The sequence below is a fragment of the Aethalodelphis obliquidens genome, unplaced genomic scaffold (genome assembly GCF_003676395.1).
Source record: "Aethalodelphis obliquidens isolate GAN/ISIS:26980383/991018 unplaced genomic scaffold, ASM367639v1 scaffold51, whole genome shotgun sequence".
In the NCBI taxonomy this organism is placed as follows: domain Eukaryota; kingdom Metazoa; phylum Chordata; class Mammalia; order Artiodactyla; family Delphinidae; genus Aethalodelphis; species Aethalodelphis obliquidens.
This window is the reverse complement of record NW_020837995.1, coordinates 11282054-11305269: the sequence shown is the minus strand read 5'-3', so window position 1 is coordinate 11305269 and position 23216 is coordinate 11282054. Positions and strand designations below refer to the sequence as shown.

At 46.3% G+C, this 23216-nt stretch overlaps 2 protein-coding genes across 4 annotated transcripts in view; one reads left to right on the top strand and one right to left on the bottom strand.

The window, feature by feature from the left end:
• The window catches only part of FRMD5 (FERM domain containing 5), a 45235-nt gene extending 30850 nt beyond the window's left edge, over window positions 1-14385 (top strand). The window contains exons 8-14 of the mRNA XM_027083644.1: window positions 248-336; window positions 3378-3441; window positions 4058-4149; window positions 6739-6813; window positions 7374-7442; window positions 8338-8444; window positions 13808-14385. Of these exons, the coding sequence (XP_026939445.1) occupies window positions 248-336; window positions 3378-3441; window positions 4058-4149; window positions 6739-6813; window positions 7374-7442; window positions 8338-8444; window positions 13808-14385 (1074 nt within the window). The remainder of the gene's footprint in view (window positions 1-247; window positions 337-3377; window positions 3442-4057; window positions 4150-6738; window positions 6814-7373; window positions 7443-8337; window positions 8445-13807) is intronic.
• WDR76 (WD repeat domain 76) overlaps window positions 5598-23216 on the bottom strand; it is a 78422-nt gene continuing 60803 nt past the window's right edge. Inside the window, exons 14-19 of one of the 3 annotated variants that reach the window (XR_003428213.1) lie at window positions 22145-22273; window positions 20176-20258; window positions 15680-17884; window positions 13854-14030; window positions 12692-12993; window positions 5598-10032 (exon numbers count right to left, since the gene is read on the bottom strand). Coding sequence is in view for 2 of the 3 variants with exons in the window: in XM_027084144.1 (XP_026939945.1) it covers window positions 22018-22273 (256 nt within the window). In the remaining variant the exon portion in view is untranslated. Of the gene's footprint in view, window positions 10033-12691; window positions 12994-13853; window positions 14031-15679; window positions 17885-20175; window positions 20259-20725; window positions 22274-23216 lie in introns of those variants that run through there. The other 2 variants (XM_027084145.1, XM_027084144.1) reach the window with 2 other exon arrangements.

Genomic DNA, 23216 nt, shown 5'->3' with positions numbered 1-23216 from the left:
GGTTTGCGGTTCTCTTTGGATATTCACCACAGCTTTCTAAGATTGGTATTATAATCTACAACTTACAGTTAAGGCCACCGAGGCTCAGAAAAGGTAAGTAACTTGGCTATTACTTCCAAATGCCAGGCTCTTCCCTCTGTGACCAACGGCCAAGTATTAACCCTGTATCCCCAGTGAACAACTGTGTTTCTCACCCTTTTACCTCTGTGCCTGCATCACCCTGATGAGAAATCTTTATGTGTTACAGGATGTGTCAGGAAATGCTGCATTTCTGGCCTTCACTCCTTTTGGGTTTGTTGTTCTGCAAGGAAACAAGAGGGTCCACTTCATTAAATGGTGAGTATCTTTATTTCCAAAACAGGCTTTTTATACCTCACCAACTGGGGAGGGCTGTGGTTCCCATGTCCTATGTCTGTGATTGGGCGAGTTCTGGTTCTGAGCCCTCTCCAAAGCCTTGCATCCATAATGGTAACTGATGAAGGTAGTGGTCTCTTCTAGGGATCCTATGCTTCCACAGGGGTGTTCCTGAGAGCCAACAGCCTCTCCAGAGAGAGAAAGGGTATGGAAGGTTGGTTTCTGGGTAGGATGAGACGTCTAGAGCTGGAGCCAATGTTAGGGAAGCAAAGTTCCCATGAGAACTGAGTCCTTGGGACTGTACCCTGCTGAGGACCGTAGCATCTGCAGGGATGTTTACTCCTTACCCACTCTCCTAACGAAGGAGGGCTTGCAATGACCCCTGGGGCAGATATAAGTTACCCTGTTGCTCTGGCAAAACACCCTCCTTGGACCAAACCCCACAGTGGGCCCTGCCTGCAGGAGCACAGATGCTGCTCTGTCTCACGTCCCTCTTCAGGGCTTAGGTGTCCTCAGCCTCCAAGAGTCACATCCCCACTCTTTCTTCCCTCCCCTGCCTCTCCCGCTCCCAGTTCTAGCAGGCAAGAGCCACTGCTGCAGCCACAGCTGCTCGGAACTGCTTCCTGTCCGCCCACCTGTTGGGGTCTGTTCTGCTGCGTGGCTCTGTGAGCTGATGCAGCAGACTCTGGTTTGTTGATGGACGTTTGGCTCTCCTAGAGACCCGTTTTCTGGCCCACGCAAACATCTTGCAGCCTCATGTTGTATATTTTACTAAGCCCCTGTGACCTCTGAACCTTCCTGGGCCTTAGACTGCCAAGTCTAAGCTGGCCAGCTCCTCTCAGGGGCTTGGACAGGTGTCTTTCCTTGGCCCAGCAGAGCTCAGCCAGGGAAGCCTGCTCCTGTCTTGTTTCCTCCACCTTCTCAAGAAGAGCTAGCAGGGAACCTGATGACAGAGCTGCTCCCTGGTGAGCTTTCTGCTGGGGATGCTACAGGCCAGCTCTCCTGCGACATCCTCTTCAGCTCCCCTGTTATCTTGTGGACAGACACCCCCTTTCCAACCCTTGTGGCTCTTGTGAAGCTTGGCGACATGATCAACCACAGTGCTTGTGAAACTGCTCCCCAGACATGCCCGGCCAGGCCCCATTCCCCAGAAAACCCCTTCCCAGGGCGGCCTGCTGCACTGGGCTAACCGGTGTGCTCCCCAACACGCCCATTTGCTACCCCTTCTCAAGCTGGCCCACTCACTGCACTTCTTGGGTGAAGATGGTGAGGGTTTGGGGGTCTTCTGTCCAACAAGATACTTTTCAGAAAAAGACAGTGAACAGGGTCAGGCCACCGCTCTCCCAGGGAGGAGCACTTGCTCTTTGGAGACCTCTGGGTCATCTGATGTTCCTTAGAAGGCCCGGATCCTGGCCACACTCCAACCAGGGTAGCTGTCTTTATGAGGTGGCTGGTAGGGGGCATTTTAGCTAGAAACAGGTAGGACACACCGGGGCCTGTAGTCCCTAAAGTATCCTTACCCTCCAGAAGCCCTGCTGCTCACTGGGTTGTCCCAGACCCTTTTCCTTCTATAGCTTCTCTCACAGCCCATTTCTTCAGGACGTCTCTTCATATGCCTCAACTTTAAAGTAATAGATGTAAATTTAATCACACTTCCAATAGAAAATTTCCTACTTTCCTATCTTGCTTGTTGAAGCCTAGGATGATCTGTGTGCTTGTTTATATATCAATCAATTGATATTTATTGTATTCTGTATGTGTATGAGAGATTGATTGATTGGGAGGGAATCTAACAGGGAAGGAATCCCATGTGGCTTGTACTAGCTCAGAACTGGTGGTCAGAAGTTGTGAGCTCTCATCCTGACCCAGCTATGATTTCCAGGGAATAGGTGACTTTCCTCTGTCCCCTGAGTTTTGTCCAGTAGTAAATTGGGTACATTGTTTTCACTACCTTTCTGCTACTTTCTAGGATATTGAGGAAATCTCCCTAGAAATCGCAAAGAGGAAGAAGCCAAGTGGAGGCAGATATGCATGGTCAGACCTCCTTGGGGGGTCCCAGTTGGGTAGAAAAATAAAGACTCTGCCCCCAGTGAGGTAGGAGGGCCGTCAGGCTCCAGAGGGTAGCTGTGTCAGGCCAATGGAAGGGAAGTGAGGAGTGACCAATGCTGAGGCCTAGTTCTCTGGCTCTCAGGGACATCCACCTAAGACCCCAGTCATTTTTCCATTTTGTAAATGTAACCAAGGCTGAGAGCAGTATGTGGAGGTGAGGTCTAAGTCGTGCCATGTACAGTAACCATGTCACTTCTTCTGATTTGTGTCTGTCCTGCGGGTGGATGTACCCCAGTATCCTGTTTGCCTCTTTTACTGCAGCCATTCACTGGGCTGGTGGCTTCAAGGATTTTTCTACAAAAACCCCTAAGCCCCTTTCCTGGTCAGTACGCTGCATGACTGTTCCATGTAATCTGTTCTCTCTCTTTGGTATGTTGCCCTGCCCCCCCTCCCTGAGATCGTTTGACATTTGTCTGCATTAAACTGCATTTTCCATCCAGTGGCACAGTCACCTGAAAGACTCAACTCCCTCAGAACCTGGTCGCATTGTTTTTCATTATTTGCTGTTATCTTGAACTTTGGCCTCATCAGCTACCTGTGGCATCTTACATTTGACAGTCCCATCAAGATAATGCACCTGTGTTATGAACCAAATCCCGAAATGGCCCAGGACCACTCTACCTAGACTCACTTCCCATGCAAACGTTTCCCTTTTACAGCCACTGTTGATGAGCCCGAAATCCTCCTATCACCCTATTATTATAGTGTGATTGACCAGAAAACTGTGGATTGAACTGTTTCAACAACTGTTCTCTAAGGCCCCTGCGCTGCTGTCTTGTTTCAGTTCTAATTTTGGCTAAAACTGTGTCTGTGCCTGGAGCCCCTTCCAGTCGGGGTGGGCTGTGCATCTACAAGACTTAGCTGTGAGCAAGCAGCCCACAGTGAGATGACGGGCCTTCTCTTTGTGCTTCTAGGAATGAGGTGACCAAGCTGAAATTTGAAGGAAAGACTTTCTATTTGTACGTAAGTCAGAAAGAGGTGAGTGCTGGCTTCCTTCTCTTCAGGGAGGGCTGGGGCACTGGGGTGGCTCCTGATGGCCAGGGCTGAACCAAAGTGGTCCATCCAGGCAGAGCTAAGCCCCCTGCATGCCAAGCCGGGACCAAGTTCAAGGCTGGAGGTGAGGAGACATGAGATGACGACAGGTGGCTGTAGGTCCTGGAGCACAGGGACTTCCTCAGGGATGCTGGTGACCCTCAGAGGTTCCATACCTCCAGGAAGTACAGAGTAAGATTCTTTTGCTTCCATATGAAAATTCCAGGAAGATAATACCAAAAAAAAAAAAAAAGAAAGAAAGAAAGAAAGAAAATTCCAGATGAGAGTGCCACTTTCTCTGGGGAGGGCTCACTTGGTTCAAGCAGTGCCAGCAGAGACTTACTCCGATTGGACCTGCCAGGTGTGCCATTCTGCACTGAACTCAGCTCTGTCCTGTGGGTGCTGCAGGCTTCTCTTCCGGCCAGCAGCCCCTTCCCCGTCTGAAGCCTCTCCCTGAGAGCACTGGGGAGCCTTCAGACAGCTCAGGGCTCAGTGTCCTGGGCCTCTTCACCCTTTGCTTTGCCATCCACACTCAGCTGTTTCTATGTGGGATTTTTTGTAGGAAAAGAAAATTATTCTCACATATTTTGCTCCAACTCCAGAAGCCTGCAAGCATCTCTGGAAATGTGGGATAGAGAACCAAGCCTTCTACAAGTGAGTGGACACCTGGGATGGGAACTGCCTTTATCAGGGCCAAAGCCATAGAAGCTACTTTCAGAGGAACAATGGGCAGGAAAGTTTGAGAAACTCTGACAAAGGAGACATGAGATGACAAGGCTGGGCTTCCTTATAAAACTCAGACCCCTTTCCAGGTGGCTGTCTGTACCACCTGGAGGGTCAGAGCTGATGTCTGGGAATGCGTGTCAGCGGAGTTGCCCAAGGTGTCTACCTTGCGATGTCGTTGGACAGCCCCCAGTGGCAAAGCAGTTCTGGGTCTTTTCAGGGTAAGGCTTGGGCCAGAGAAAGCCCACAGGTGCCTGACTTGAATAAAGCTGGCCCCTTGGAGCCATTCAGAGCCCAGAATACAAGAGCTCCATGAAGGAACAGGCGCAGCCCAGAGCAGCTCCCTAAGCCTTGGAGAGACTCTGGGGCCCGCTCCCCAGTGGGTGGCCTGGTGCTGAGCTGGGGTTGATACCAGCCCTTCCTGGTGTGTCACTGACAGAGGTGTTGCCAGTGACAGGCCAAGTGCTCAGGAGCCGGGGGTGGGGTAGCTGGAGGAAGCAAGGACTTGACTGTTACTGAGATAGCAGCTTTGGGGCAAAGGAGAGATCTCAGCTTACCAAATGATTTTGTAAAGTATATTGACGCTTTTGTGCCCAGCTTTCCTTGATTAAAAAAGTTGTTATAAAAGCATTAGGGAGCAAAGAAATAGCCCATCGAGAAACTGGGGTGATGCCAGATGAAGTGTATTTCGCTAAAACCCTTGGTCTTGTTTTTAAAATAGAATGCCATGACTTATGCTTTAATAAGCTGCATCTTAATCCGAACAACATAAGACAGAATGTGTGGTATACTCCTCTCCCGACAGGCCACAGTTCTCCCTCTGGTAACCTGAAGGATCCAGAGCAGAATTGCTCTGGGCTGGGAGGGCACCATCTTCCTCCCCACTCAACAGACTCTGCTACCTGCTGACTGCTGTGGGATGCTGGCCCCCACAGGCTGTTTCTTGGGCAGGCTTTCTGAGTTGTATAATCAATTCTGTGCATTTGATACCAGAATCGGGTGAGTTGAATGGGCAGCCTGAATTCTCACCTGAGTGGGCTTCTTTCTTCTCATGGAGAAGACACTCGGAAGACTTTCATGTGGTCACCTTTCCCTCCTATTCAGTCCCTGGCTGTCCAAGGAAAGCCGAGAAAACATTTCAGCACCATTTCTGGAGGCCCTCCTTTGTTTTTCCGTCTGAGCCATGGGAACAGAATTGTGCTTCTGAGCCTGTGACCAAACTCAGTTTCTGAGTCTTTCCTTAACAGATTGCCCACATCCACACTGGAAACCAAGGCCGCTTTTCACTGTTCTCCATGACTACTAATTAGGTGTTAAAAGCCTCTAGCCTGGGTCAGACCCTCATTTATGCCAAGTCGCTAGCAGGAGCCACTTCGGCCTCACTCAGAGTGTCTGTCATGGGCAGATCCCTGCCCCGCTTTTGGCCTAGTGCTTTGAAGGGAGCCGGTCAGGCTCAAGAAGGTGCTCAGAAAAAAATAACTTTACGTGTCTAACACGTATTAAATATTTTAAACCAAAAAAAAAAAAAGAAAAGAAAAGGAATGTGCTCAGACAGGAGAGTAAGTAGGCTCAGAGCCTCATGGAGCCCTGAGACAGGTGGGGATGGTGTCCCCAGCACCTGCTGTTCATGGATTATAGGGACAACTCCCTAAATATTCACTGCCCGCTCAGAACAAAGGCTTCAGACCAGTTCGGTTCCCAGCTGGGTTAGCACTACAGGCACCCAGGACGTGTTGTGGATGGGGTCAGGTCTTAGGAGATTCAATCTGGGCAGCTCTGCCCATGCTTCCCTTTCTAAGTGAGAGGAGTACAGGGATCAGAGCAGTCACTCAAGGGTGGCTTCCAGAGTCTCCACCTCAGCTGTTCACAGCCTTGAAAGTGGTGTTAATGGGCTTTCTGGGGGAGGGCAAATGGTTCCAAGTTCAAACAAGTGGTGGAACTTTTATTAAAGTTCAGCTAGTTTCTTCATTTCACGACTTCTCAGAGTCTCTAATGTGACAATATACTTTAGGTTCGCTCCAAGGAGATGGAATAGGAAGGGCACTACTCTCTTCTCCACCCACAGTTACCCAGACATGGACATGAATTCTCAAATACTAGGACTGGAAGGGACTCCTGAGGTCAAGCAGTCCCAGCTCCACCATTTTATAGATAAGACTGAGGCTAACAGAGGAGAAATTTGCCCAGGGTCACACTGCTAACCAGTGGCCTGGCTGAGATTCAGCAGGTGGCATTCTCTTTCCCTAACATTTATTCTCTCAGTCCCCATGGTGAACCCATGAGGCACTCTTGGGGAGCCCTCACTCTCCTAACGTGGAAGTGGATTGCAGCATGCCTGTCCATAGCACTGAGACCGTGAACACAGCCCTCAGGTGCTAAAGGAGTCAGAGACAAGCAGGGCTGTGAAGGGCCTTTTCCTGAGGGGTTCTTTCAAGTAGCCTTTGGAAGGAGCTAGGGACACAGCCTTAGGCTGTAAGGCATTGCAGACCATCTCTCACACTGGACTTTGCCTTGCTGCAGGCTGGAGAAGTCAAGCCAAGTCCGCACAGTGTCCAGCAGCAATTTATTCTTTAAAGGGAGCCGGTTCCGATACAGGTAAATAGTGACAGTAAGTAACCGTTATGGACCTATTTTCAGACCCTTCTCTGGAGAAGGGTGGCCCAGTGGTCCTTATCCTGAGAACAAAGACGCTGGGAACCTCCAGAGGAGTGTGAGGTTTCCATCCGATTCTCCTGTCTCCTAACCCTTTGACTATTTCTTTCCTTCCCTGCAGCTGTTTGCCTGTAGGGGTTAAAATGTGTGTCTTCTCCTGCCCTTACAAAAGCAGCAAAATAAGAACTGTAAGAGTGATTCCTTTCATTTCTATCTAAAGATTTCATTTTTTTGCAATATTTCTGGAACACGCTGGACAATGAGGAATCATTCCTAAATGAGGATGGAAGATCCCAAAGACCGCAGAGACAGAGAGCTGTTAGGACGCCTTAGAGCTCTTTACCCCAGCAAGCAAGCCCTACTCAGTGGCCTAAACATTGAGAAGGGGTAGGCCAAAGAGGCCACTTCCCAATTCAGCTCAAGTATCTGAGATCTTACAGAGGAGCTCAGTCCTGGAACACTGTCTCATTTCTTGCTGCTTGTTTTATTTATACTACTTATAGTGGCCGAGTTGCAAAGGAAGTGATGGAGTCCAGTGCCAAGATCAAACGGGAGCCACCAGAAATACACAGGTAGGCACCAGGGGCTTATCCCCAAACCAGGTCCAGCTCAGATCTCGGACTCTTAAAAGAGCCAGCAGTTTGAGTACTGTGAAGATTCTGGCCATGATGGCTTCCAAACAGGGCAGCAGGGTGAAGAGACCCATCTCAGTCAAAGGCATGGGAACAGGATGACCCTGGAGAATGAGGGAAGGTGGGCTAATGCAGATAGTACATCAGACCCAGGAGCCGCCTTCCTGGGTAATTCTCTACCATCATCCCAAGTCCTGAAATTGGTCATAGACCTTGGAGGACATGCCCAAGCAGCAAGATTTCATTGGCTCTGGAAACAGGGCATTACAGGAAGCCAGTCACACTAGGTCTGAAATAGTTTCAGGATCCATGCTTTATGTGTAACTGTAAATCATAAATTTCCAGGAGGCCATCGCCTAAAACCTGGTAAGACTGAGGGAGAATATGATTGGCCAAAAGGTCTGGGGTTTGCCAACCAGACTGACCTCTGGGAATGGGAGCATTACTACCTGCCTTCACACGGACCCCCCTGCCCTCTGTGGGAAGTCAGGGGAGGCCGCATATCAGTCTTAGGCACATTTTTAGGAGCACCACATATCCTGGGGCTCTACTCTCTGACAATCCTGCCCAGGGACCAGTGGCACCACTGCCACACTAAAGAAAGGTTCAGGTAGGTCTGGGATATAAGGAGGTTGACAAGTTTGAAGTAGTGTCTCTGACTGGGATTCAGGGACTAAAAGCAGAAAGCAGGTATTAAAGATTTTTAAAAACAAAACAAACCTTAACACAGCCAGGCAATTCTCAGGCAATTCTAGTAACCAGTCCTCAACTCTGAGTCCTGACCACATTTGTCAGTGCACTAAGTCAACAGAATTCTTTTTTTCTTTAACCTCAGAGCAGGGATGGTCCCCAGCCGCAGCTGTCCCTCCATAACCCATGGCCCAAGGCTGAGCAGCGTCCCTAGGACCCGGAGAAGAGCTGTTCACATCTCCATCATGGAAGGTGAGCATGAGCTCTGCAGATGACCTGGGGTTCCTCCAAGTTGTCACCTGGACCGGTTCCTCACAGGGACCTTGAAAAGAAGTGAATTTGCACTAGAGACAGCAGAGACAGCAGCAAGTTTCTCCAATGGTAGGGAGAATGTTTCATCCAGTCAATGGGAACACCAGCTGGGTGTCAGGTGAAGGGTAATCCCATCCAGCCCTGATGAGCTGTGGTCCAGGAGGGGTTTGTAGATCTGAGAGTATTAGACTAAACCTTTGGGAGAGAACCACGATCAAAGGCCTTATTTATGTGAGTACCTTAGTTGCTCCATTTGTAAAACTCCATGGGTTTCAAGGAAGCTGATGTACATGCAAGTACTTTAAAGAGATGAAAGCGTTTACTGGGTAGGCAGCAAGCACAATGCAAAGAGCCCTGGTCAGGAAGTCAAGGATGAAGTCAAAATAGGAGCTCTGCCACACATTTTCTGGGCAGGTTGCTTAACCTCTCTGAGCCTGTTGCCCCCACTGTAGAAAGGGGTGGGGGGTGGGGGAAGGTGCCTTGGAAACTCCCAAGTATAATGGCTATGCAAGGTATGGAATTATTGAGGGCTGGCCATCATCAGACACAGCCCCCTGGTTTTCCCTCCTATCTTAGGCTGAGCGGGAGAAGTGAGCCCAGCTCTCTTATTTTGGGGTGTGCATCTCAGGAAAGTGGACTGTCTTCTCCTCTTTTGAGGAAACATAACTTTCTCCCCTCTCTGTGGCCCTTGTTCCCGTCTGCCCTGAGGCTGAAGCCACCAGGTTCATCCCAAGGCTCTTGCAGAGAGTCGGGACAGCTGTCCTCCCAGAGAAAAGGCCACCCCCTGGGGGAAGCTGGCCCTAATGCAGGTATCGCATAGGAGAGCAGCCTCAGGCATTACTGCTCCCCAGCATATGGAAGAATGTCCAGTAAAACCAGCATTCCCAGAAGAGGGAAGACTGAGGCCATCCATGTGGGGATATAACTCATTTGGAGTAGCTGCCAAGCAGGGTTAGCAAAACAACTCAGAGGTGGGGAGAACCATCCTCAAGCTCCCCCAAGACAAGCTGTGAGGCTGCCTCAGTTCCCAACCAGCTCTGGCTGTGCCTTCAGCCTCCTCCCAGAACCTGTCTTCTCCCACTGTAGCAGCAGTAGGCTCCTCAACATCCAAAACTGTCACCATGCTTACAAAATGCCAGGGGAGGGTGCAGAAAGCTATTAGAGCAGAGACCCCCCCCACCCCAGGGCCAGGGCACGGCCTCAAAAGCTTAGGCTCAGAACTTCACACCTGGCAGATTATAACACAGCAGGCCTCCACGTGCTACTCCCCAAGCCAACGTGCTCCTTACACCCCATGCCCAGTGGTGCCTATAGACAAGCACAGTCTTCATCCCCGGTCATGGCCCTCGAGGCCCATTAGACTCAGAAGAGCGTGGGTAGAAGCTGAGAACTGCCCTGGCAGGAATGAAACTCACAGGCAGAATGTAATTCAGGGTGAGGAGAGGCAGATGGACATCTGGTTTGGATGTGAAAAAAAATACAAGATTTTAGCAGTTGAGCGGCTCTATCAGTGCAGGGATCATCAAGCCTGGGGAAATAAAGAATGGATTATTTCAGGAGGTGAGAGTTCAGCTGCGTCATCTCTCAAGAGGGGTTTTGCCTTTAAAGCACCTAACACGGCTGACCCTCACTGTTCACCCCAACCAGGCAGGGAAGGGTGAGAGGGAGTCAATGGGGACCTCAGAGGAAGGACACAAACCATCAAAACGCCCAGGAAGTTATGGACAGTTGAAATTGGTTCACGCTCCATCAGGGATTGTCTTTCCTATAGTCCATGTGGCACATAATTAATATCACAGAAACCATTTGCCTTTTCCAGGGGAAAGCTTTGTTTGCTATCTCCAAAAACAGTGGGGAAAATTGCAAAAAACATTAACGTAACGTTACAGTTTGAATGAAACCATGTAATCTCAATGAACTGAGACCCTTAAAAAGAAGACTGCATTGGTTGGCCCTGCCCTCTGCTCTAGGGGATGCCAAGATAACACAAGTTATTAGTACAGGCCTGACCCAGAGAGGACATTCAGGTATGTCAGTTCTTTCACCCATTGTGCCCCATGGGGCAGCCAGACAAATAGCATAGATCCCAGTGGAGGAGGGGATGCAGCCCATTTCCAGCCCCAGAGCCACCGCCTTACACTTCAGAGCCACCCAACCCAAAGCCATTTTCTTTGTAGCTTCACATGCTGGATTTTCTGGGACAGTCCCGATTTCCCCTACTCTCTGGGATTATTCCCTGCCCTCTCTGTTCCTCACCCTCTGAGAGGTCTGGGGCCCTTATACGAGCCTCAGGGAAACAGCTACTGGCTGGGAAACCATTACCTTTTATAGCTCTAAGTCCTTCTGACTGAATCCAGTCCCCTGATAACGCTGGCCTCTCAGAGCTGCTCTTTCCCTGCAGCTCAGTCTGCTCTGAGACTCTCAGAGCCAACCTTTTCTCTCCAGCATGGGAGGCACTGCGAAAGGGCTGCTATGGCGTGAGGTCAGTTGGTTTCCCATCCTTTCCCTCTGTACCTTCCCCGCCTGGCTGGTTCCCATGAAGAGATCAGCTGATTTCCACTGACGAAGTACCTGCCTTCCTGGGCCACCATGGGGAAGAGTCTGATTAAGATTCACACCAGAGTCCGAGTTCAGCTCCGGTTGACTAATCACTGCCTTCGGCCCCTGAGTGTGCGCATCCTGAGGATGGGGCCCCGGCTCCAGGGTAGGCTCCTGACCACTGTGCCCCCTGGCCCACTGGGAGCCACCTCTGGGCAAGGTGATCAGCTGGAGCACCTCCAAGGTAAAAAGACACCCTCTGTTTTGCTGTGCCACTCACCCAGATCCCACCCACGGCACCCACCCCATCCATCCCAGAATAACAGGTTTGAGGCGAGTGGTGGTTTCTAGTGAAACCTGAAATTCTGTACAGGACTAACCTAGCATAGGAATAACCTTAACTTTATAGGTGAGGTCTGTTGGGGGAACAGAAGATTAACATTTACTGAGTAATTTTGTTTGTCAGGCTGTCTACTTAGAAATACATATGTAGCCATTATCTTGTTTACTGAGAGCACCAACAACTCATTATAATGTGGCTTCTGGTGTCCCTCTGATTAGCTCTTTCTGATGTCACAGCCTTTGCCCCTCACCTTCCCCAGCAGGCTTAGGGCTGAATTGTAGGCCAGGCTATGATTGCACTAAGTGGCTTCCGGCAGCTATGCTGGTCATACATTGGAAGATCTGGCAGTCAGAGCTGTCCTTGTGAGGGGACAGCCCTTGAAAGGGTGTGAGGTGCCCTGTGCAACAGGGCTGAGGTTCCAGAGAACAGGGAGCCAGAAGAGTACTTGGGAAAGGAGCTGAGCCAGCAACATGTAAGATCAGAGCCTGGAAAGGTTTGTTTTATCAGAAACCCATTTCACACTCCCAGGTACATGTTTCTCATGCTACACACGTGCAAATGGGGGAAGAAGGGAGGAACACTGGGGAAAACAGAAAACAGAGGAACATCAAAGGCTCTGGAACAAGGGACAGGCTCTTAATTTCACCTTATTTCACAACAGTTTCTTGGGCAATTGGGACCTAAGTCTAAGGCAGGTGCAGGCTGTTGACTTAATTCATCCTGGCCTGTTGTTCCACTCCCCGGAATCCAACTGCATGATCATTAGCACCATGGAATAGAAAGAGGCTTGGATTCTACCCTTGTCTTTGCCAGTAACAACCAACCACGTGACTGTAACCTCTTGCCCTCACCACTTCATGAAGTTGTTTAAAGATAAAATGGAAGTGCTTTAAAAAGTTTTAAACATTATACAAATTTAAGTATCTTATAGCATAGGGACAAAGGAAATACAGCCAGGACTGTGCAGCTTCTGAAAGCAGGAGCCGAGAGCTGCTGCTAATATACTAATGGTGAGGTGGTGGGGAGCAGAGGCGGATAGCAGGGGGCTGCCATCTCCCCTGCCCATGCCAACCACTCGTTCGTAACCCAGGGTTCGTTCCTATGGAGAATCTTTTACTGTGTGTATGCCGAGACGGGCTACAGCAGGCTGGGCAGGCAGGCGGCCTGGCTGCAACTGGCTACCTACCAAGGAAGACGAGATACGCTATTTCTGAAATGTTACTGGCACCTTTTAAAAGAGACCTTGGGGCTTCTGAAGCCAGCCCAGAACCAGAAAACTCCGTAATTGGCCCTGGTTAGGTCTTACCTTTACTAGCTGAGTGTCCAGCTGTCTGGGGCAGTCAGGGTCGATTTCAGAGCAACAGAAGGGGACGAGCTTCTCGTGATGTGGACCACAAAAGCAGGGAGAGCCACTCTGGAACCACCAATATGGCCAGGAGTAGAAAATACAGACACTGAACTTGAAAACAAGAAGCCATTTCCTTGGGAGCACTATGACATGGGCCACACTTGGTGACTCTGAGCTCTGACATCCTCTGGCCTGGGTGGCTGCTGTTTGGTTGAGGGGGGGTAACCAGCTCCTGTTCTTCCCTACTAGAGCTTTGAGCCCTGGAAAGAAAGAAATGTTCCATCTAAGAAAGTAAAGAGATAATGAGTAGTTTTAGGGGCAGAAGACCCTTCCTCCTAACTAATGTAAGCGAATTTCCCACTGATGCAACAAGATCGTCTCAGAGACCACTCTGTACTCTGGAGTAGCTAAAGCAAGGGGAGCCGTCAGCCTGTTCTGGACCCGGCTCAGTCTAAGGTGAAAAGAGAGGGGAGCACTTAGGAAGAGCAGATCAGGTTTTTACCTCCCACAGTCAGGACAGCTAGAACTGGGCGGCTGAGGAGCCTGATAGCAGCTGCAGAAATCCAAAAGATGAGCTCATGAGCTCAAGGAGCTGTGTGCCGGCTTGTTAGGAGGACACTCGGCTCCAGAATCTGTATTTGATGAGGCCCAGCTGGGCAAAACACAGTCTCCTCCACATTCCTGCCTCTCAAGGCCCTCGGCTCCCTGAACCATGACCCCAGCTCTGGTTGGGTCAGGGATAGTCTGCGATTCTCTTTCAAATTGGGCTAAAGCCAGGCCCAAGACACCAAAGGCAAGAAAGGCAGAATCTTTAACCAATATGGCCAAAACTATAAGCAAAAAGAAAGAAACTTGCAACCAATGCCACTCTGGTTCCTGCTGCTTCTCTTGTCCTATTCTTGATACATCAAAACAGAGTGCAGTGGCCATTGCTGCTGGTCACGTGGGGTGTGCAAAGGGGCTTCTCCTAAGATTTTAGTGACCAGATAAAGCAGGATAGGTGCTGCCTCCGCCTGACAGCGAAGTGGGTGCCAGCACACAGAAGGCCTGCTCATTTTCCTTTTGCCTTTCCAGGCCTCGAGTCCCTACGGGACAGTGCCCACTCCACCCCGGTACGTACCTCCTCCCACGGGGACACTTTCCTGCCTCACGTGAGAAGCAGCCGGGCAGACAGCAATGAGCGAGTCGCCGTGATCGCGGATGAGGCCTACAGCCCTGCAGACAGTGTGCTGCCCACCCCTGTGGCCGAGCACAGCCTGGAGCTGATGCTGCTTTCCCGGCAGATCAATGGGGCCACCTGCAGCATTGAGGAGGAGAAGGAGTGTGAGACCAGCACCCCAACTGCTGCAGAGATGGAGGCCCTTGGGGGAGAGCTGAGGGCCCTGTGTCAGGGGCACGGCAGGCCAGAGGAGGAACAGGTGAATAAGTTTGTTTTAAGTGTCCTCCGTTTGCTCCTTGTGACCATGGGACTCCTCTTTGTTTTGCTCCTCCTCCTGATCATCCTTACCGAGTCCGACCTTGACATTGCCTTTTTCCGCGATATCCGCCAGACCCCCGAGTTTGAACAATTCCACTATCAATACTTTTGTCCCCTCAGGCGATGGTTTGCCTGCAAAATCCGCTCAGTGGTGAGCCTGCTCACTGACACCTGAGAAGGCATGAATCCTCCCAATAACTAGCCAGGTGGACCAAGGAGCCCGGCTACCCATTCCCAGCAATGGGACCCATCGCGGAACCATCGGCACATGTACCAAGTCCTCCTCTCATGACTCAAAGTCCACAGCCTAGGAGGGTCGTTTCCCAGAAGAAGAAAGGGATAGGCTCATGCCTTGTCTAAACTAACTGGGAAAACTCATTTCCTTCAGAGGTTCTTTTAAGAAAGGCTCGGCGACTCTGTTTCTCATCCTCCCAATTTGCAGGATAAAATTTTTGGTTTTGAATTTTGATTTTTCATAGATGTGTATTATTTTGAAAATATCAAAAATAATTTATTTTATTATTACTGATTCTCGCAGTAGTGTCACCTAGTAGATGGGACACTAGTTGGAGACTAGAGAGCTGTTGTCTTCTGTATTCTGCAGGAGCTTTCCTACTCAGTTCCAGTAGACTCATCACTGCAGCCTCAGCGGGGCAAGCCAGGGGTCTGGACAATGGGGACTGTCTAGGTTTTCTTCCCAGACAGAGCTTTTAAAAAAAAGTAAACATCCGTGTAGAATGATTAAATGGAAAGTTGCTTCTTATGACGGTCTGAGTTGGATTTTCTTTTCCTTTTATTTCTTTCAAATCTGAGCAGAGTGGGCATCTGAAGGGACCACCACTACAGCAGCAGCAGCAGCAGGGGTGGGGTAAGTCTGTCCCCTTAGACTAGATCCTAGTGGGCATCACCATGAGTTTTGTATAATGAACTTAGACTTCTGTGGGGGTTTTTTTCTGAAGACCCTCAAGACTTTTATAGTGCTCCAGAAGCATTAGGTGAATTCGGTGGTGCCAGGGATAGAACTGTCAGAAATGCAGGACTAAGTGTAGTTAACAGAAACCAGAGCTAAGGTACCTGAGAGACCGTTGAGGTCACAGAGCAGTACTTATTTTGTACAACACCATCCCCCCCAAAAAAGACTTTCAATTTATATTTTAACAACAAAATGTATTTTCTTATCAATTCATATTTTGTTTTTACTTTATGGATTAAGAAAAATAGAGCCTGACGAACTTAAACGACACAAGGAAGAAACTGATCCTGAGAATAAAAAGCTTCAGAAAATAGAATTCCAAGATCAACAAACAGCCTGGGAAGGGACCAGGAAAAGAATCTCTTTAAATAGGAGTTCTAAGAGATGCCTACAAAAGAAGGTGAATGTGGCAGAGACCAAGACTTAGATGTAGAAATACTGCCCCCTAGCGTCATCCTCTGCACTGGGAAAATGAAAGTTGTAGGAAAGCACTTACCATCCTTGCCGAGGCTCCATGCAGAAGAGCAGCATGTGGAGGGTGAGTGTGGGGTCCGAGGCCCGAGCTCTGCAACTCTTACAACCACTCACACACAAGATCTTGTTTTCATCTCAGGGAGAGATTTCTAAGTCATCTGGGCCTGAGGACTTACGTAAGGACAGTCAGTGGACATATTCCTGGGACCCACATAACAGTGGAGCAGCTGCTGACACCCTATGATGCTGGGGAGCCTCAAATGCAGAACAGAATGAGTCACATGTAGATCTGCTTTCCCCAAGTTTGTCCTCTGAGACAGCAGAACCATGTCCATATATAGAATCTAATAGCCATGGATAAACGGAGTTTTTCCTTTTTTAAGGTTGGGGGTGGTGCTGTGTTTCAAAATTTTAATTGCCCTTTTATCTAGACCAGGGGTCGGCAAACTTCTTCTGTAAAGTGCCAGATAGTAAATATTTTTTTATTTTGGTTTTGTGGGCCATACTCTGGCAACTACTCAACTCCACCATCTTATCACAAAACAGCCATAGGTAATACATAAACAAAGGAGCAAAGCTGTGTTCCAATAACATTTTTATTTATAAAAACAGGCAGTGAGCTGAATTTAGCCCACAGGCCATAATCTGCCAACCCCGAGCTAGACAATAAAACTGCTCCTTACCAGTGTGTAAGCAGAAAGAGGGTCAGCTCTGCTCCAATTCCTGACGTGTGTTAAAGATCCGGGATCATTTCCCAGTAGAGGCACTGGGGTTGCTTGTTTAAAGGGTGCTCGAACAACCAACCAGCAAAGAGATGTCTGATGCCAAGATGAGCAAGATCAACCACTGGAATGCTAAAACGCAGCCAGAATCTAAGCATGGAAGAGGGCCTGTCTGATCATTTCCATACCAGCAGAAATTTGGGCAGAATTACAAACATCTATTTTCAAAGTGACAAGACAAAATATGAGGGAGAGCCTAGTAAAGATTAGGGATCGCTTAGAACCAACTAGCCACTGCCACTTGTCATCTACAGGAAAGGCTTTATTAGCACAGGATTGGAGTAAAAAGTAGACTCGGAGAAGAAAAGGCTGTCAGGAAATACGGGGCTGGTTTTAACCTGGATATCTACTGTCTTATGCAACATAGCAGATTACCTTTTAGTGTAGTGTTCCTACCTCAGTCTGTAGAATATGGTGTTTCTATGCAGTGAGTGATAGCCTCGACTCTGACCTTTCATATTCACATTAAAGAAAGATGCAGTATTCCATATCCTGGTACGTACTTGTGTCTAGAGTTCTAACAGTACAATAGTCCATTCCACTTCCTACAGCTGGATTTTGCTCTCTGAACAGAAACTTTTGGGTTATTTTTTTCCAGGGCTTATCCCACAAAATACAGATAGAAAAGTTTCCTTCAATTTGCTTTTCAAATAGTGCTTGAATAACAAACTTCCTTTGTTGGTGACTAGTCTTTTTTGGTATCTCCCCATCATTAGAAATTGTTCAAGTTTTTAACCTGATTTTACTGTGTTCCACTATGTCTCCTATTTTCTCTCAAAATTAGTTTTGATCTCATTGTAGAAAAAGCAGTGGTTTCCACAGCTTCATCTATCAGAGGAAATAAAACTCTTACTAAAGAATAGTGTACTGCATCTTTAAGCAGTAGAAGGTAAACTACCTGCAAATGTGAATTTCTTAGTTTCATTAAAAATATATATAGTTGTTAACCTCTTGTGTGCCAAAAATTATAAGTTACATTTTCCTTCAAAGCAATGTACTTTTTTCTACATATGCAGTATGTAGTTAGCATAAAATCATTGGTGCCATGAAAATTATTTTTAAACGTAAATAAATATTTAAATATCATAGAAGAGTGGACTCTTTTTTTTTTTTTAACTTACAGCCTATCTCACTTTCTCCTCCTTAAAATTAACAACACATAGATAAAAGGATACCAGTGGGATTTACACAGCTGACTGCTGTCTGCAACTGGAATTATTTAAAATAATCATTTTGTTTATAGCCATCTATTATCCTTGTTCTTCCCCCCAAAATAAATACTATTAAGAACTTAGAAGCTGTAAGTGTGGAATAATTTTGGAGATGAATTGGACCACATTTTTCTGATGAGGAAAACCAAGAAATGATTTTCCCAAGGTTACACACAGTCTCAGAGCCCAAAGGAGAATCTAGATGGTCCAGCTTCTGCACCAGTGTTTGTAAGCCTGGAGTAAGAGAGAGAACAGCAAACACTTCCTATGAAGGGAACAGAATGATATCACCACTACAATTACAAACCTCATATTTACAACTTAACAACATACATTCCTTTAACACTATCTCATCTGATTCTGTAACCATCACTCTAGCTATGGACTGGTAATGGTCTTCTAAATTCCATGAGGATAAAAAGTGAGACTAGGGTCCACTGTACTAGCTTATTATCTAATCTTCCGATTTTCAGTTCTACCTGCCTTCCAACCCTCCATTCTGCCACTAGATCATTTTCCTAAAGCACTGATCAGGTTATGTCACTTACTTCCAAATTTTAAGAGGTTCCTATTACCTTTAAAATGATATCCAGGGACCTCCCTGGTGGCGCAGTGGTTAAGAATCCACCTGCCAATGCAGGGGACACAGGTTCAAGCCCTGGTCCGGGAAGATCCCACATGCCGCGGAGCAGCTAAGCCCGTGCACCACAACTACTGAGCCTGAGCTCTAGAGCCCGTGTGCCTAGAGCCAGTGCTCCACAACAAGAGAACCCACTGCAATGAGAAGCCCGCGCACCACAACAAAGAGTAGCCCCTGCTCACTGCAACTAGAGAAAGCCCATATGCAGCAACGAAGACCCAGTGCAGCCAAAAATAAATTAATTAATAAAAAAATAAAATGATATCCAGTGCCCTGTCCCCAGGGAAGTTGTTTTTTTTTTTTTAATGACAGGAGTCTCTTAAAGTCGCTTAAAGTGATCTGAAGAGTAAAAAAGCGTGAGAACCACTGGATGCAAGTGGTTTCCCATGATCCTACAGACTTACAGCTACAGCCCTTTTTTTAAAAAAAATAAATTTACTTATTTATTTATTTATTTTTGGCTGCATTGGGGTCTTCGTTGCTGCGCACGGGCTTTCTCTAGTTGCGGCGAGCGGAGGCTACTCTTCGTTGCGGTGCGCAGGCTTCTCATTGCAGTGGCTTCTCTTGTTGTGGAGCACGGGCTCTAGGTGCGTGGGCTTCAGTAGTCAGGGCACGTGGGCTCAGTAGTTGTGGCTCATGGGCTCTAGAACGCAGGCTCAGTAGTGGTGGTGCCCTGGCTTTAGTTGCTTCGCGGCATGTGGGAGCTTCCCTGACCAGGGCTTGAACCGGGGTCTCCAGCATTGGCAGGCGGATTCTTAACCACTGTGCCACCAGGGAAGTCCCTACAGCCCTTCTTTGGATAACTAATGACGACTCACCTATGCACACGTCCTTTCAAGGCCCCTGCTTAGGGTGCCTCAACCACAACCAAGCCCCTCTGCACCTGAACACACTTCTGGTTTTAGCTCATGAACAGGCTTCCTCTACACACCCCTACAACATGCTGGTGGAGTGGAGTAAAACACACAAAAGATACTTTTAAAACATTTCCTCTTGCACAGCTTCCATTTTAGGAAAACATACCTTAAGATGTTTTACTCCTCGCTCTGTGTAACTGTGCTAAATATTATCTTCCTCACAAAATTCCACCTTTTCATTTGAAAAGTCAAACATTTACAGCCACATGAACCAGAATTATGGGTCTATGCTGTCTTAAAACTAAAACTCATTACTGGCCATCAACTCTGTACTAACAAGGAAAAACAAAAGTACTAAATCAGAAAGGACAGCCTAACAAACGAGACGCCTAAGTTTTTGGAATCTGAAGACAGAGTGCATATACTTCTTCCTCTCAAGTTTGATACAGAAGGCACATGTTTCTGCCCTCCTCCTCTTCTCATGTACTGTACACTGGCTGAAAGTATTTAAACCTTTGTATCCACAGCCCTAAAGCTCTCTGCTTTCCTGGAGAACTATCTTTACAAAGTCTTCTCTGTGGAAAGGTTAACTCAAAGGACAGAATACTAAAATGGGTCTTAAGCAATTCAGATTCTATCAGTTCCTAATCATTTGTGGTCTCTCTTAGTCTGACCAAGTCTCCATCCACCCCAAATGAGATCATCTCCTTCCTCCTTAACGTCACATTAAAAAAGGTCAGGCATCTCAAAGAAAATAACTACAGGAGAATTCAGAGCTTACATGCTTATGAGATGTTATAAAGGCCAGCTAACAAAAAAGGTTTATCCGGAAGGGAGAGAGCAATCATAATACACACATAATTACAGAAGCCACACAGCTTTAAGCGAGTCTCTGGGAGAAGTGCCTTTCACAACAGAATACAGTGTAAGGATGTCCTAAGGGAGGCAACTGTCCTTTACGTGCTTTCTAGATTTAAACAATTGCTCCTTTATAGAGCTTATCACCAAGAAACAAGTCCCCCACTCACCGTCCTTCTCTCCTTCCTGCACCGCCTCAAGAAGACAGAACTCTGTTAAGTAGAATGGGATATAAATAGCACAGCTGATGAAGCTACAATGGCAAAAGAAACCAGAAAAGTGAGAAACATCAAGAATTTGCTAACATTTGGTGCAGAAGCCAGGCAATTAGCACCAAGTATACCACCAAGTATTCAAAGCTTAAGTGATAGTACTAATTTGATTGAGAGTAGTTTTCAACATCTTAAAAGAACAACTCCCACAGAACTAGCTACTCTAGAACCTGTAAAATTAAGTGGCATGGAAAAGGGAAAGGGAGCCTAAAGGTTTCATTTACTATTTGCAGGACAGTTTAAATATACCTCAACCTCACATGACCTTACTTTTTGCATTTCATAAATTAATATTTCCACCTTGCTTATCAATTCCTGTATTCATATCACCAAGAAAATAGAGAAATCCTATTCCTTCTAAACTCCCACAATGTATTAATAAACTAAGCCTCAAAACTTATTTAGACTTTAATTACAGAGAAGGAAATTATTTAAGAAAAAAATGTTCTTCAAGGAAATGAAACATGTCACTTTATTTCTGTGATATACAATTATGAAAAGTTAATATTTCCTCTTAGAAATCAAACATATTGCTGAAGCTATTTACAACAGGCTTTCAGTAGTAGTTTGGCAATGAAGAACAATGGAAAAAGTTGGATAGGTAAGGTCACACAGTAATATTAGTCACTGATTTAGTAATATCCAACAACAGACACATTCAAATTGCCATAGCTTCTGAAAAAAAAATTTTATGAAGGAATTCCAAAAATGGTATTTCATAACACTTCCCCAGGTTATTGAATCTCCTCTGGAGAGTTTAAAGACAGGGACAGATAAGGCTGTCTATGACTTTCTAAGTCAGGCGCTTTTACTTCTTTAACCATGACCCACAGTACCACAGTAATAAAGAAATACATTTTACATCAGAATATACGTATGCATGTATACCTACAAATATGTATGCATATGGAACTAAGTTTCACAAAAGAATACTTACTCTAAGTTTGCTATTCTTTACTATTTCTCTCCTTTTCATTTTTGTAGACACTGTTCATGGCCACTTAACTGATTTCATGTGAACAGCTACAAACCACAGTCTGGGAAACACTGGTCTGAAGTTAATCTCATACTGGATTACAACAATCAGGTAGATCCAAACCCTGTGCCTACAAGCCCTGGGTTTCCTTAGCTGTGTCTCAGGAGCCATGTAGAGGAGCGGGAGGGAAAGGGTCAACACACACAGACACAGGCCCTGCCCAAGTGAACCAAAGCTTCTCAGCAATTTCTTGGGATTTCATGTAAGATTTAATTTAGAGGCAAGGGGGAAAAAAGGTGCTCAGTTTAAAAACTCAAAAGTTTCAAAGTCACTGAGTTAGATGACCTTTCAGGACCCCTTCCAGTGTATGAGTCTAGAAATAAATATTTACTGCAAACTATAAAAAAACCCCACAAATCTATATATCACTATAGAAGCAAAACCACAAAAACAACCAAAATACTGATCACTCAAAGCTTTATAATTTATGTTAGAATTTCTCAACATTCTGCCTGATTAAAAGTGCTGAAGCCATCACAGTCTCCCCTTTAATTCCCTTGCCATCCTATAGAAACAACCTCCAAGGCTTCTCTTACTAAAAGTACCTTCTGCTCACAGTTCTTATTAACAAAGCAATTTTATATTTGCTAAAAATAGAACATATTACCAAGTAAACAGACTAAGCCACGTGAATTACTGGGCTCCTTAGACACTGATTAATTTGAACAAATCAGTGTTGTCAAACCAAAAACTCCGCAACTTTCTTAATTCATAAAAACATGTATCCTCCCACTGGAGTTACCACCAGCCAAAATATACCGAGTTGGGTGCATAGCGTTGATGGAACACACAGAGGCAAGGCATTCTCCACCAAGAAAAGAGTGCACCCACTTTCCTCTCTCATGGAAGATTTCCACTCGCCGTGGCTGGGCCATGCTGCCGACTATGATACAGTCTTCTTGTTTAGGGTCCCACACAGCTTGGAACCTGGTCAGCCATCTCCCAGTAATGGTGTTGTGCCTAGTGAAAAAAAACGATTTTTTAAAGGACAGTAGTGTTAAATAACTCCAGGTAGCATGGGCAGAGGGTTAAGATGGCATTGCTCCTAAATGCTGATATTGTCTGCCAAGTTTCTTTTCATTAAGTTACTGCGTCACCAACAACCTAATCTCATCCTTCATGCAAGACTGAAACTCAGGACAGAGATGATGTATTCTGCATTTTTGAATCTCCAGTGCTGGGTATAGTGATTTGTGCTCAGTGGATGATCACTAAATGTCTATTGAAATGGCACATTTTTTGTTCACTATTTACTAGCTCAATGGACTCCCCTCCTTTTTTTTAAGCACATGCAAACAGAAGAAGACCTAGAACAAAGAAATATATAATCTAGGTTTTTGCTGTTTTAACAGGATCTGCTATTTCCCATATTTGTATTCCCCTAATAACCAAACCCTGAAATCATTTTATATTCCATACAACCTTAAAGTTAAAAATACATCTGGAGCTCAAAGAAGAAATCACATGGGAAATTAGAAGATATCTGCAGACAAATAAAAATGAAAACACAACCTACCAAAATCTACGGGATGCTGTGAAAGCAATAGTAAGAGGGAAATTTACAGCAGTAAACATTAGAAAAGAAGAAAGATCTAAAAATCAACAATCTAACTACACCTCAAGGAACTAGAAAAAGAAGAACAAACAAAACCAAAAGACAGCAGAAGGAAGGAAATAATAAAGATTAGAGCAGAGATAAATGAATTACAGAATAGAAAAACAACAGAAAAAAATAAACTAGGAGTTAGTTTTTTGAAAAGATCAACAAAATTGACAAGCCCTTAGCTAGATTAAGAAAAAAAAGAGAGGAAATGCAAATCACTAAAATAAGAAATGAAAATGGGATATTATAACTGATGTCACAGAAATTAAAAGGATTATAATACTATAGACAATTATACAC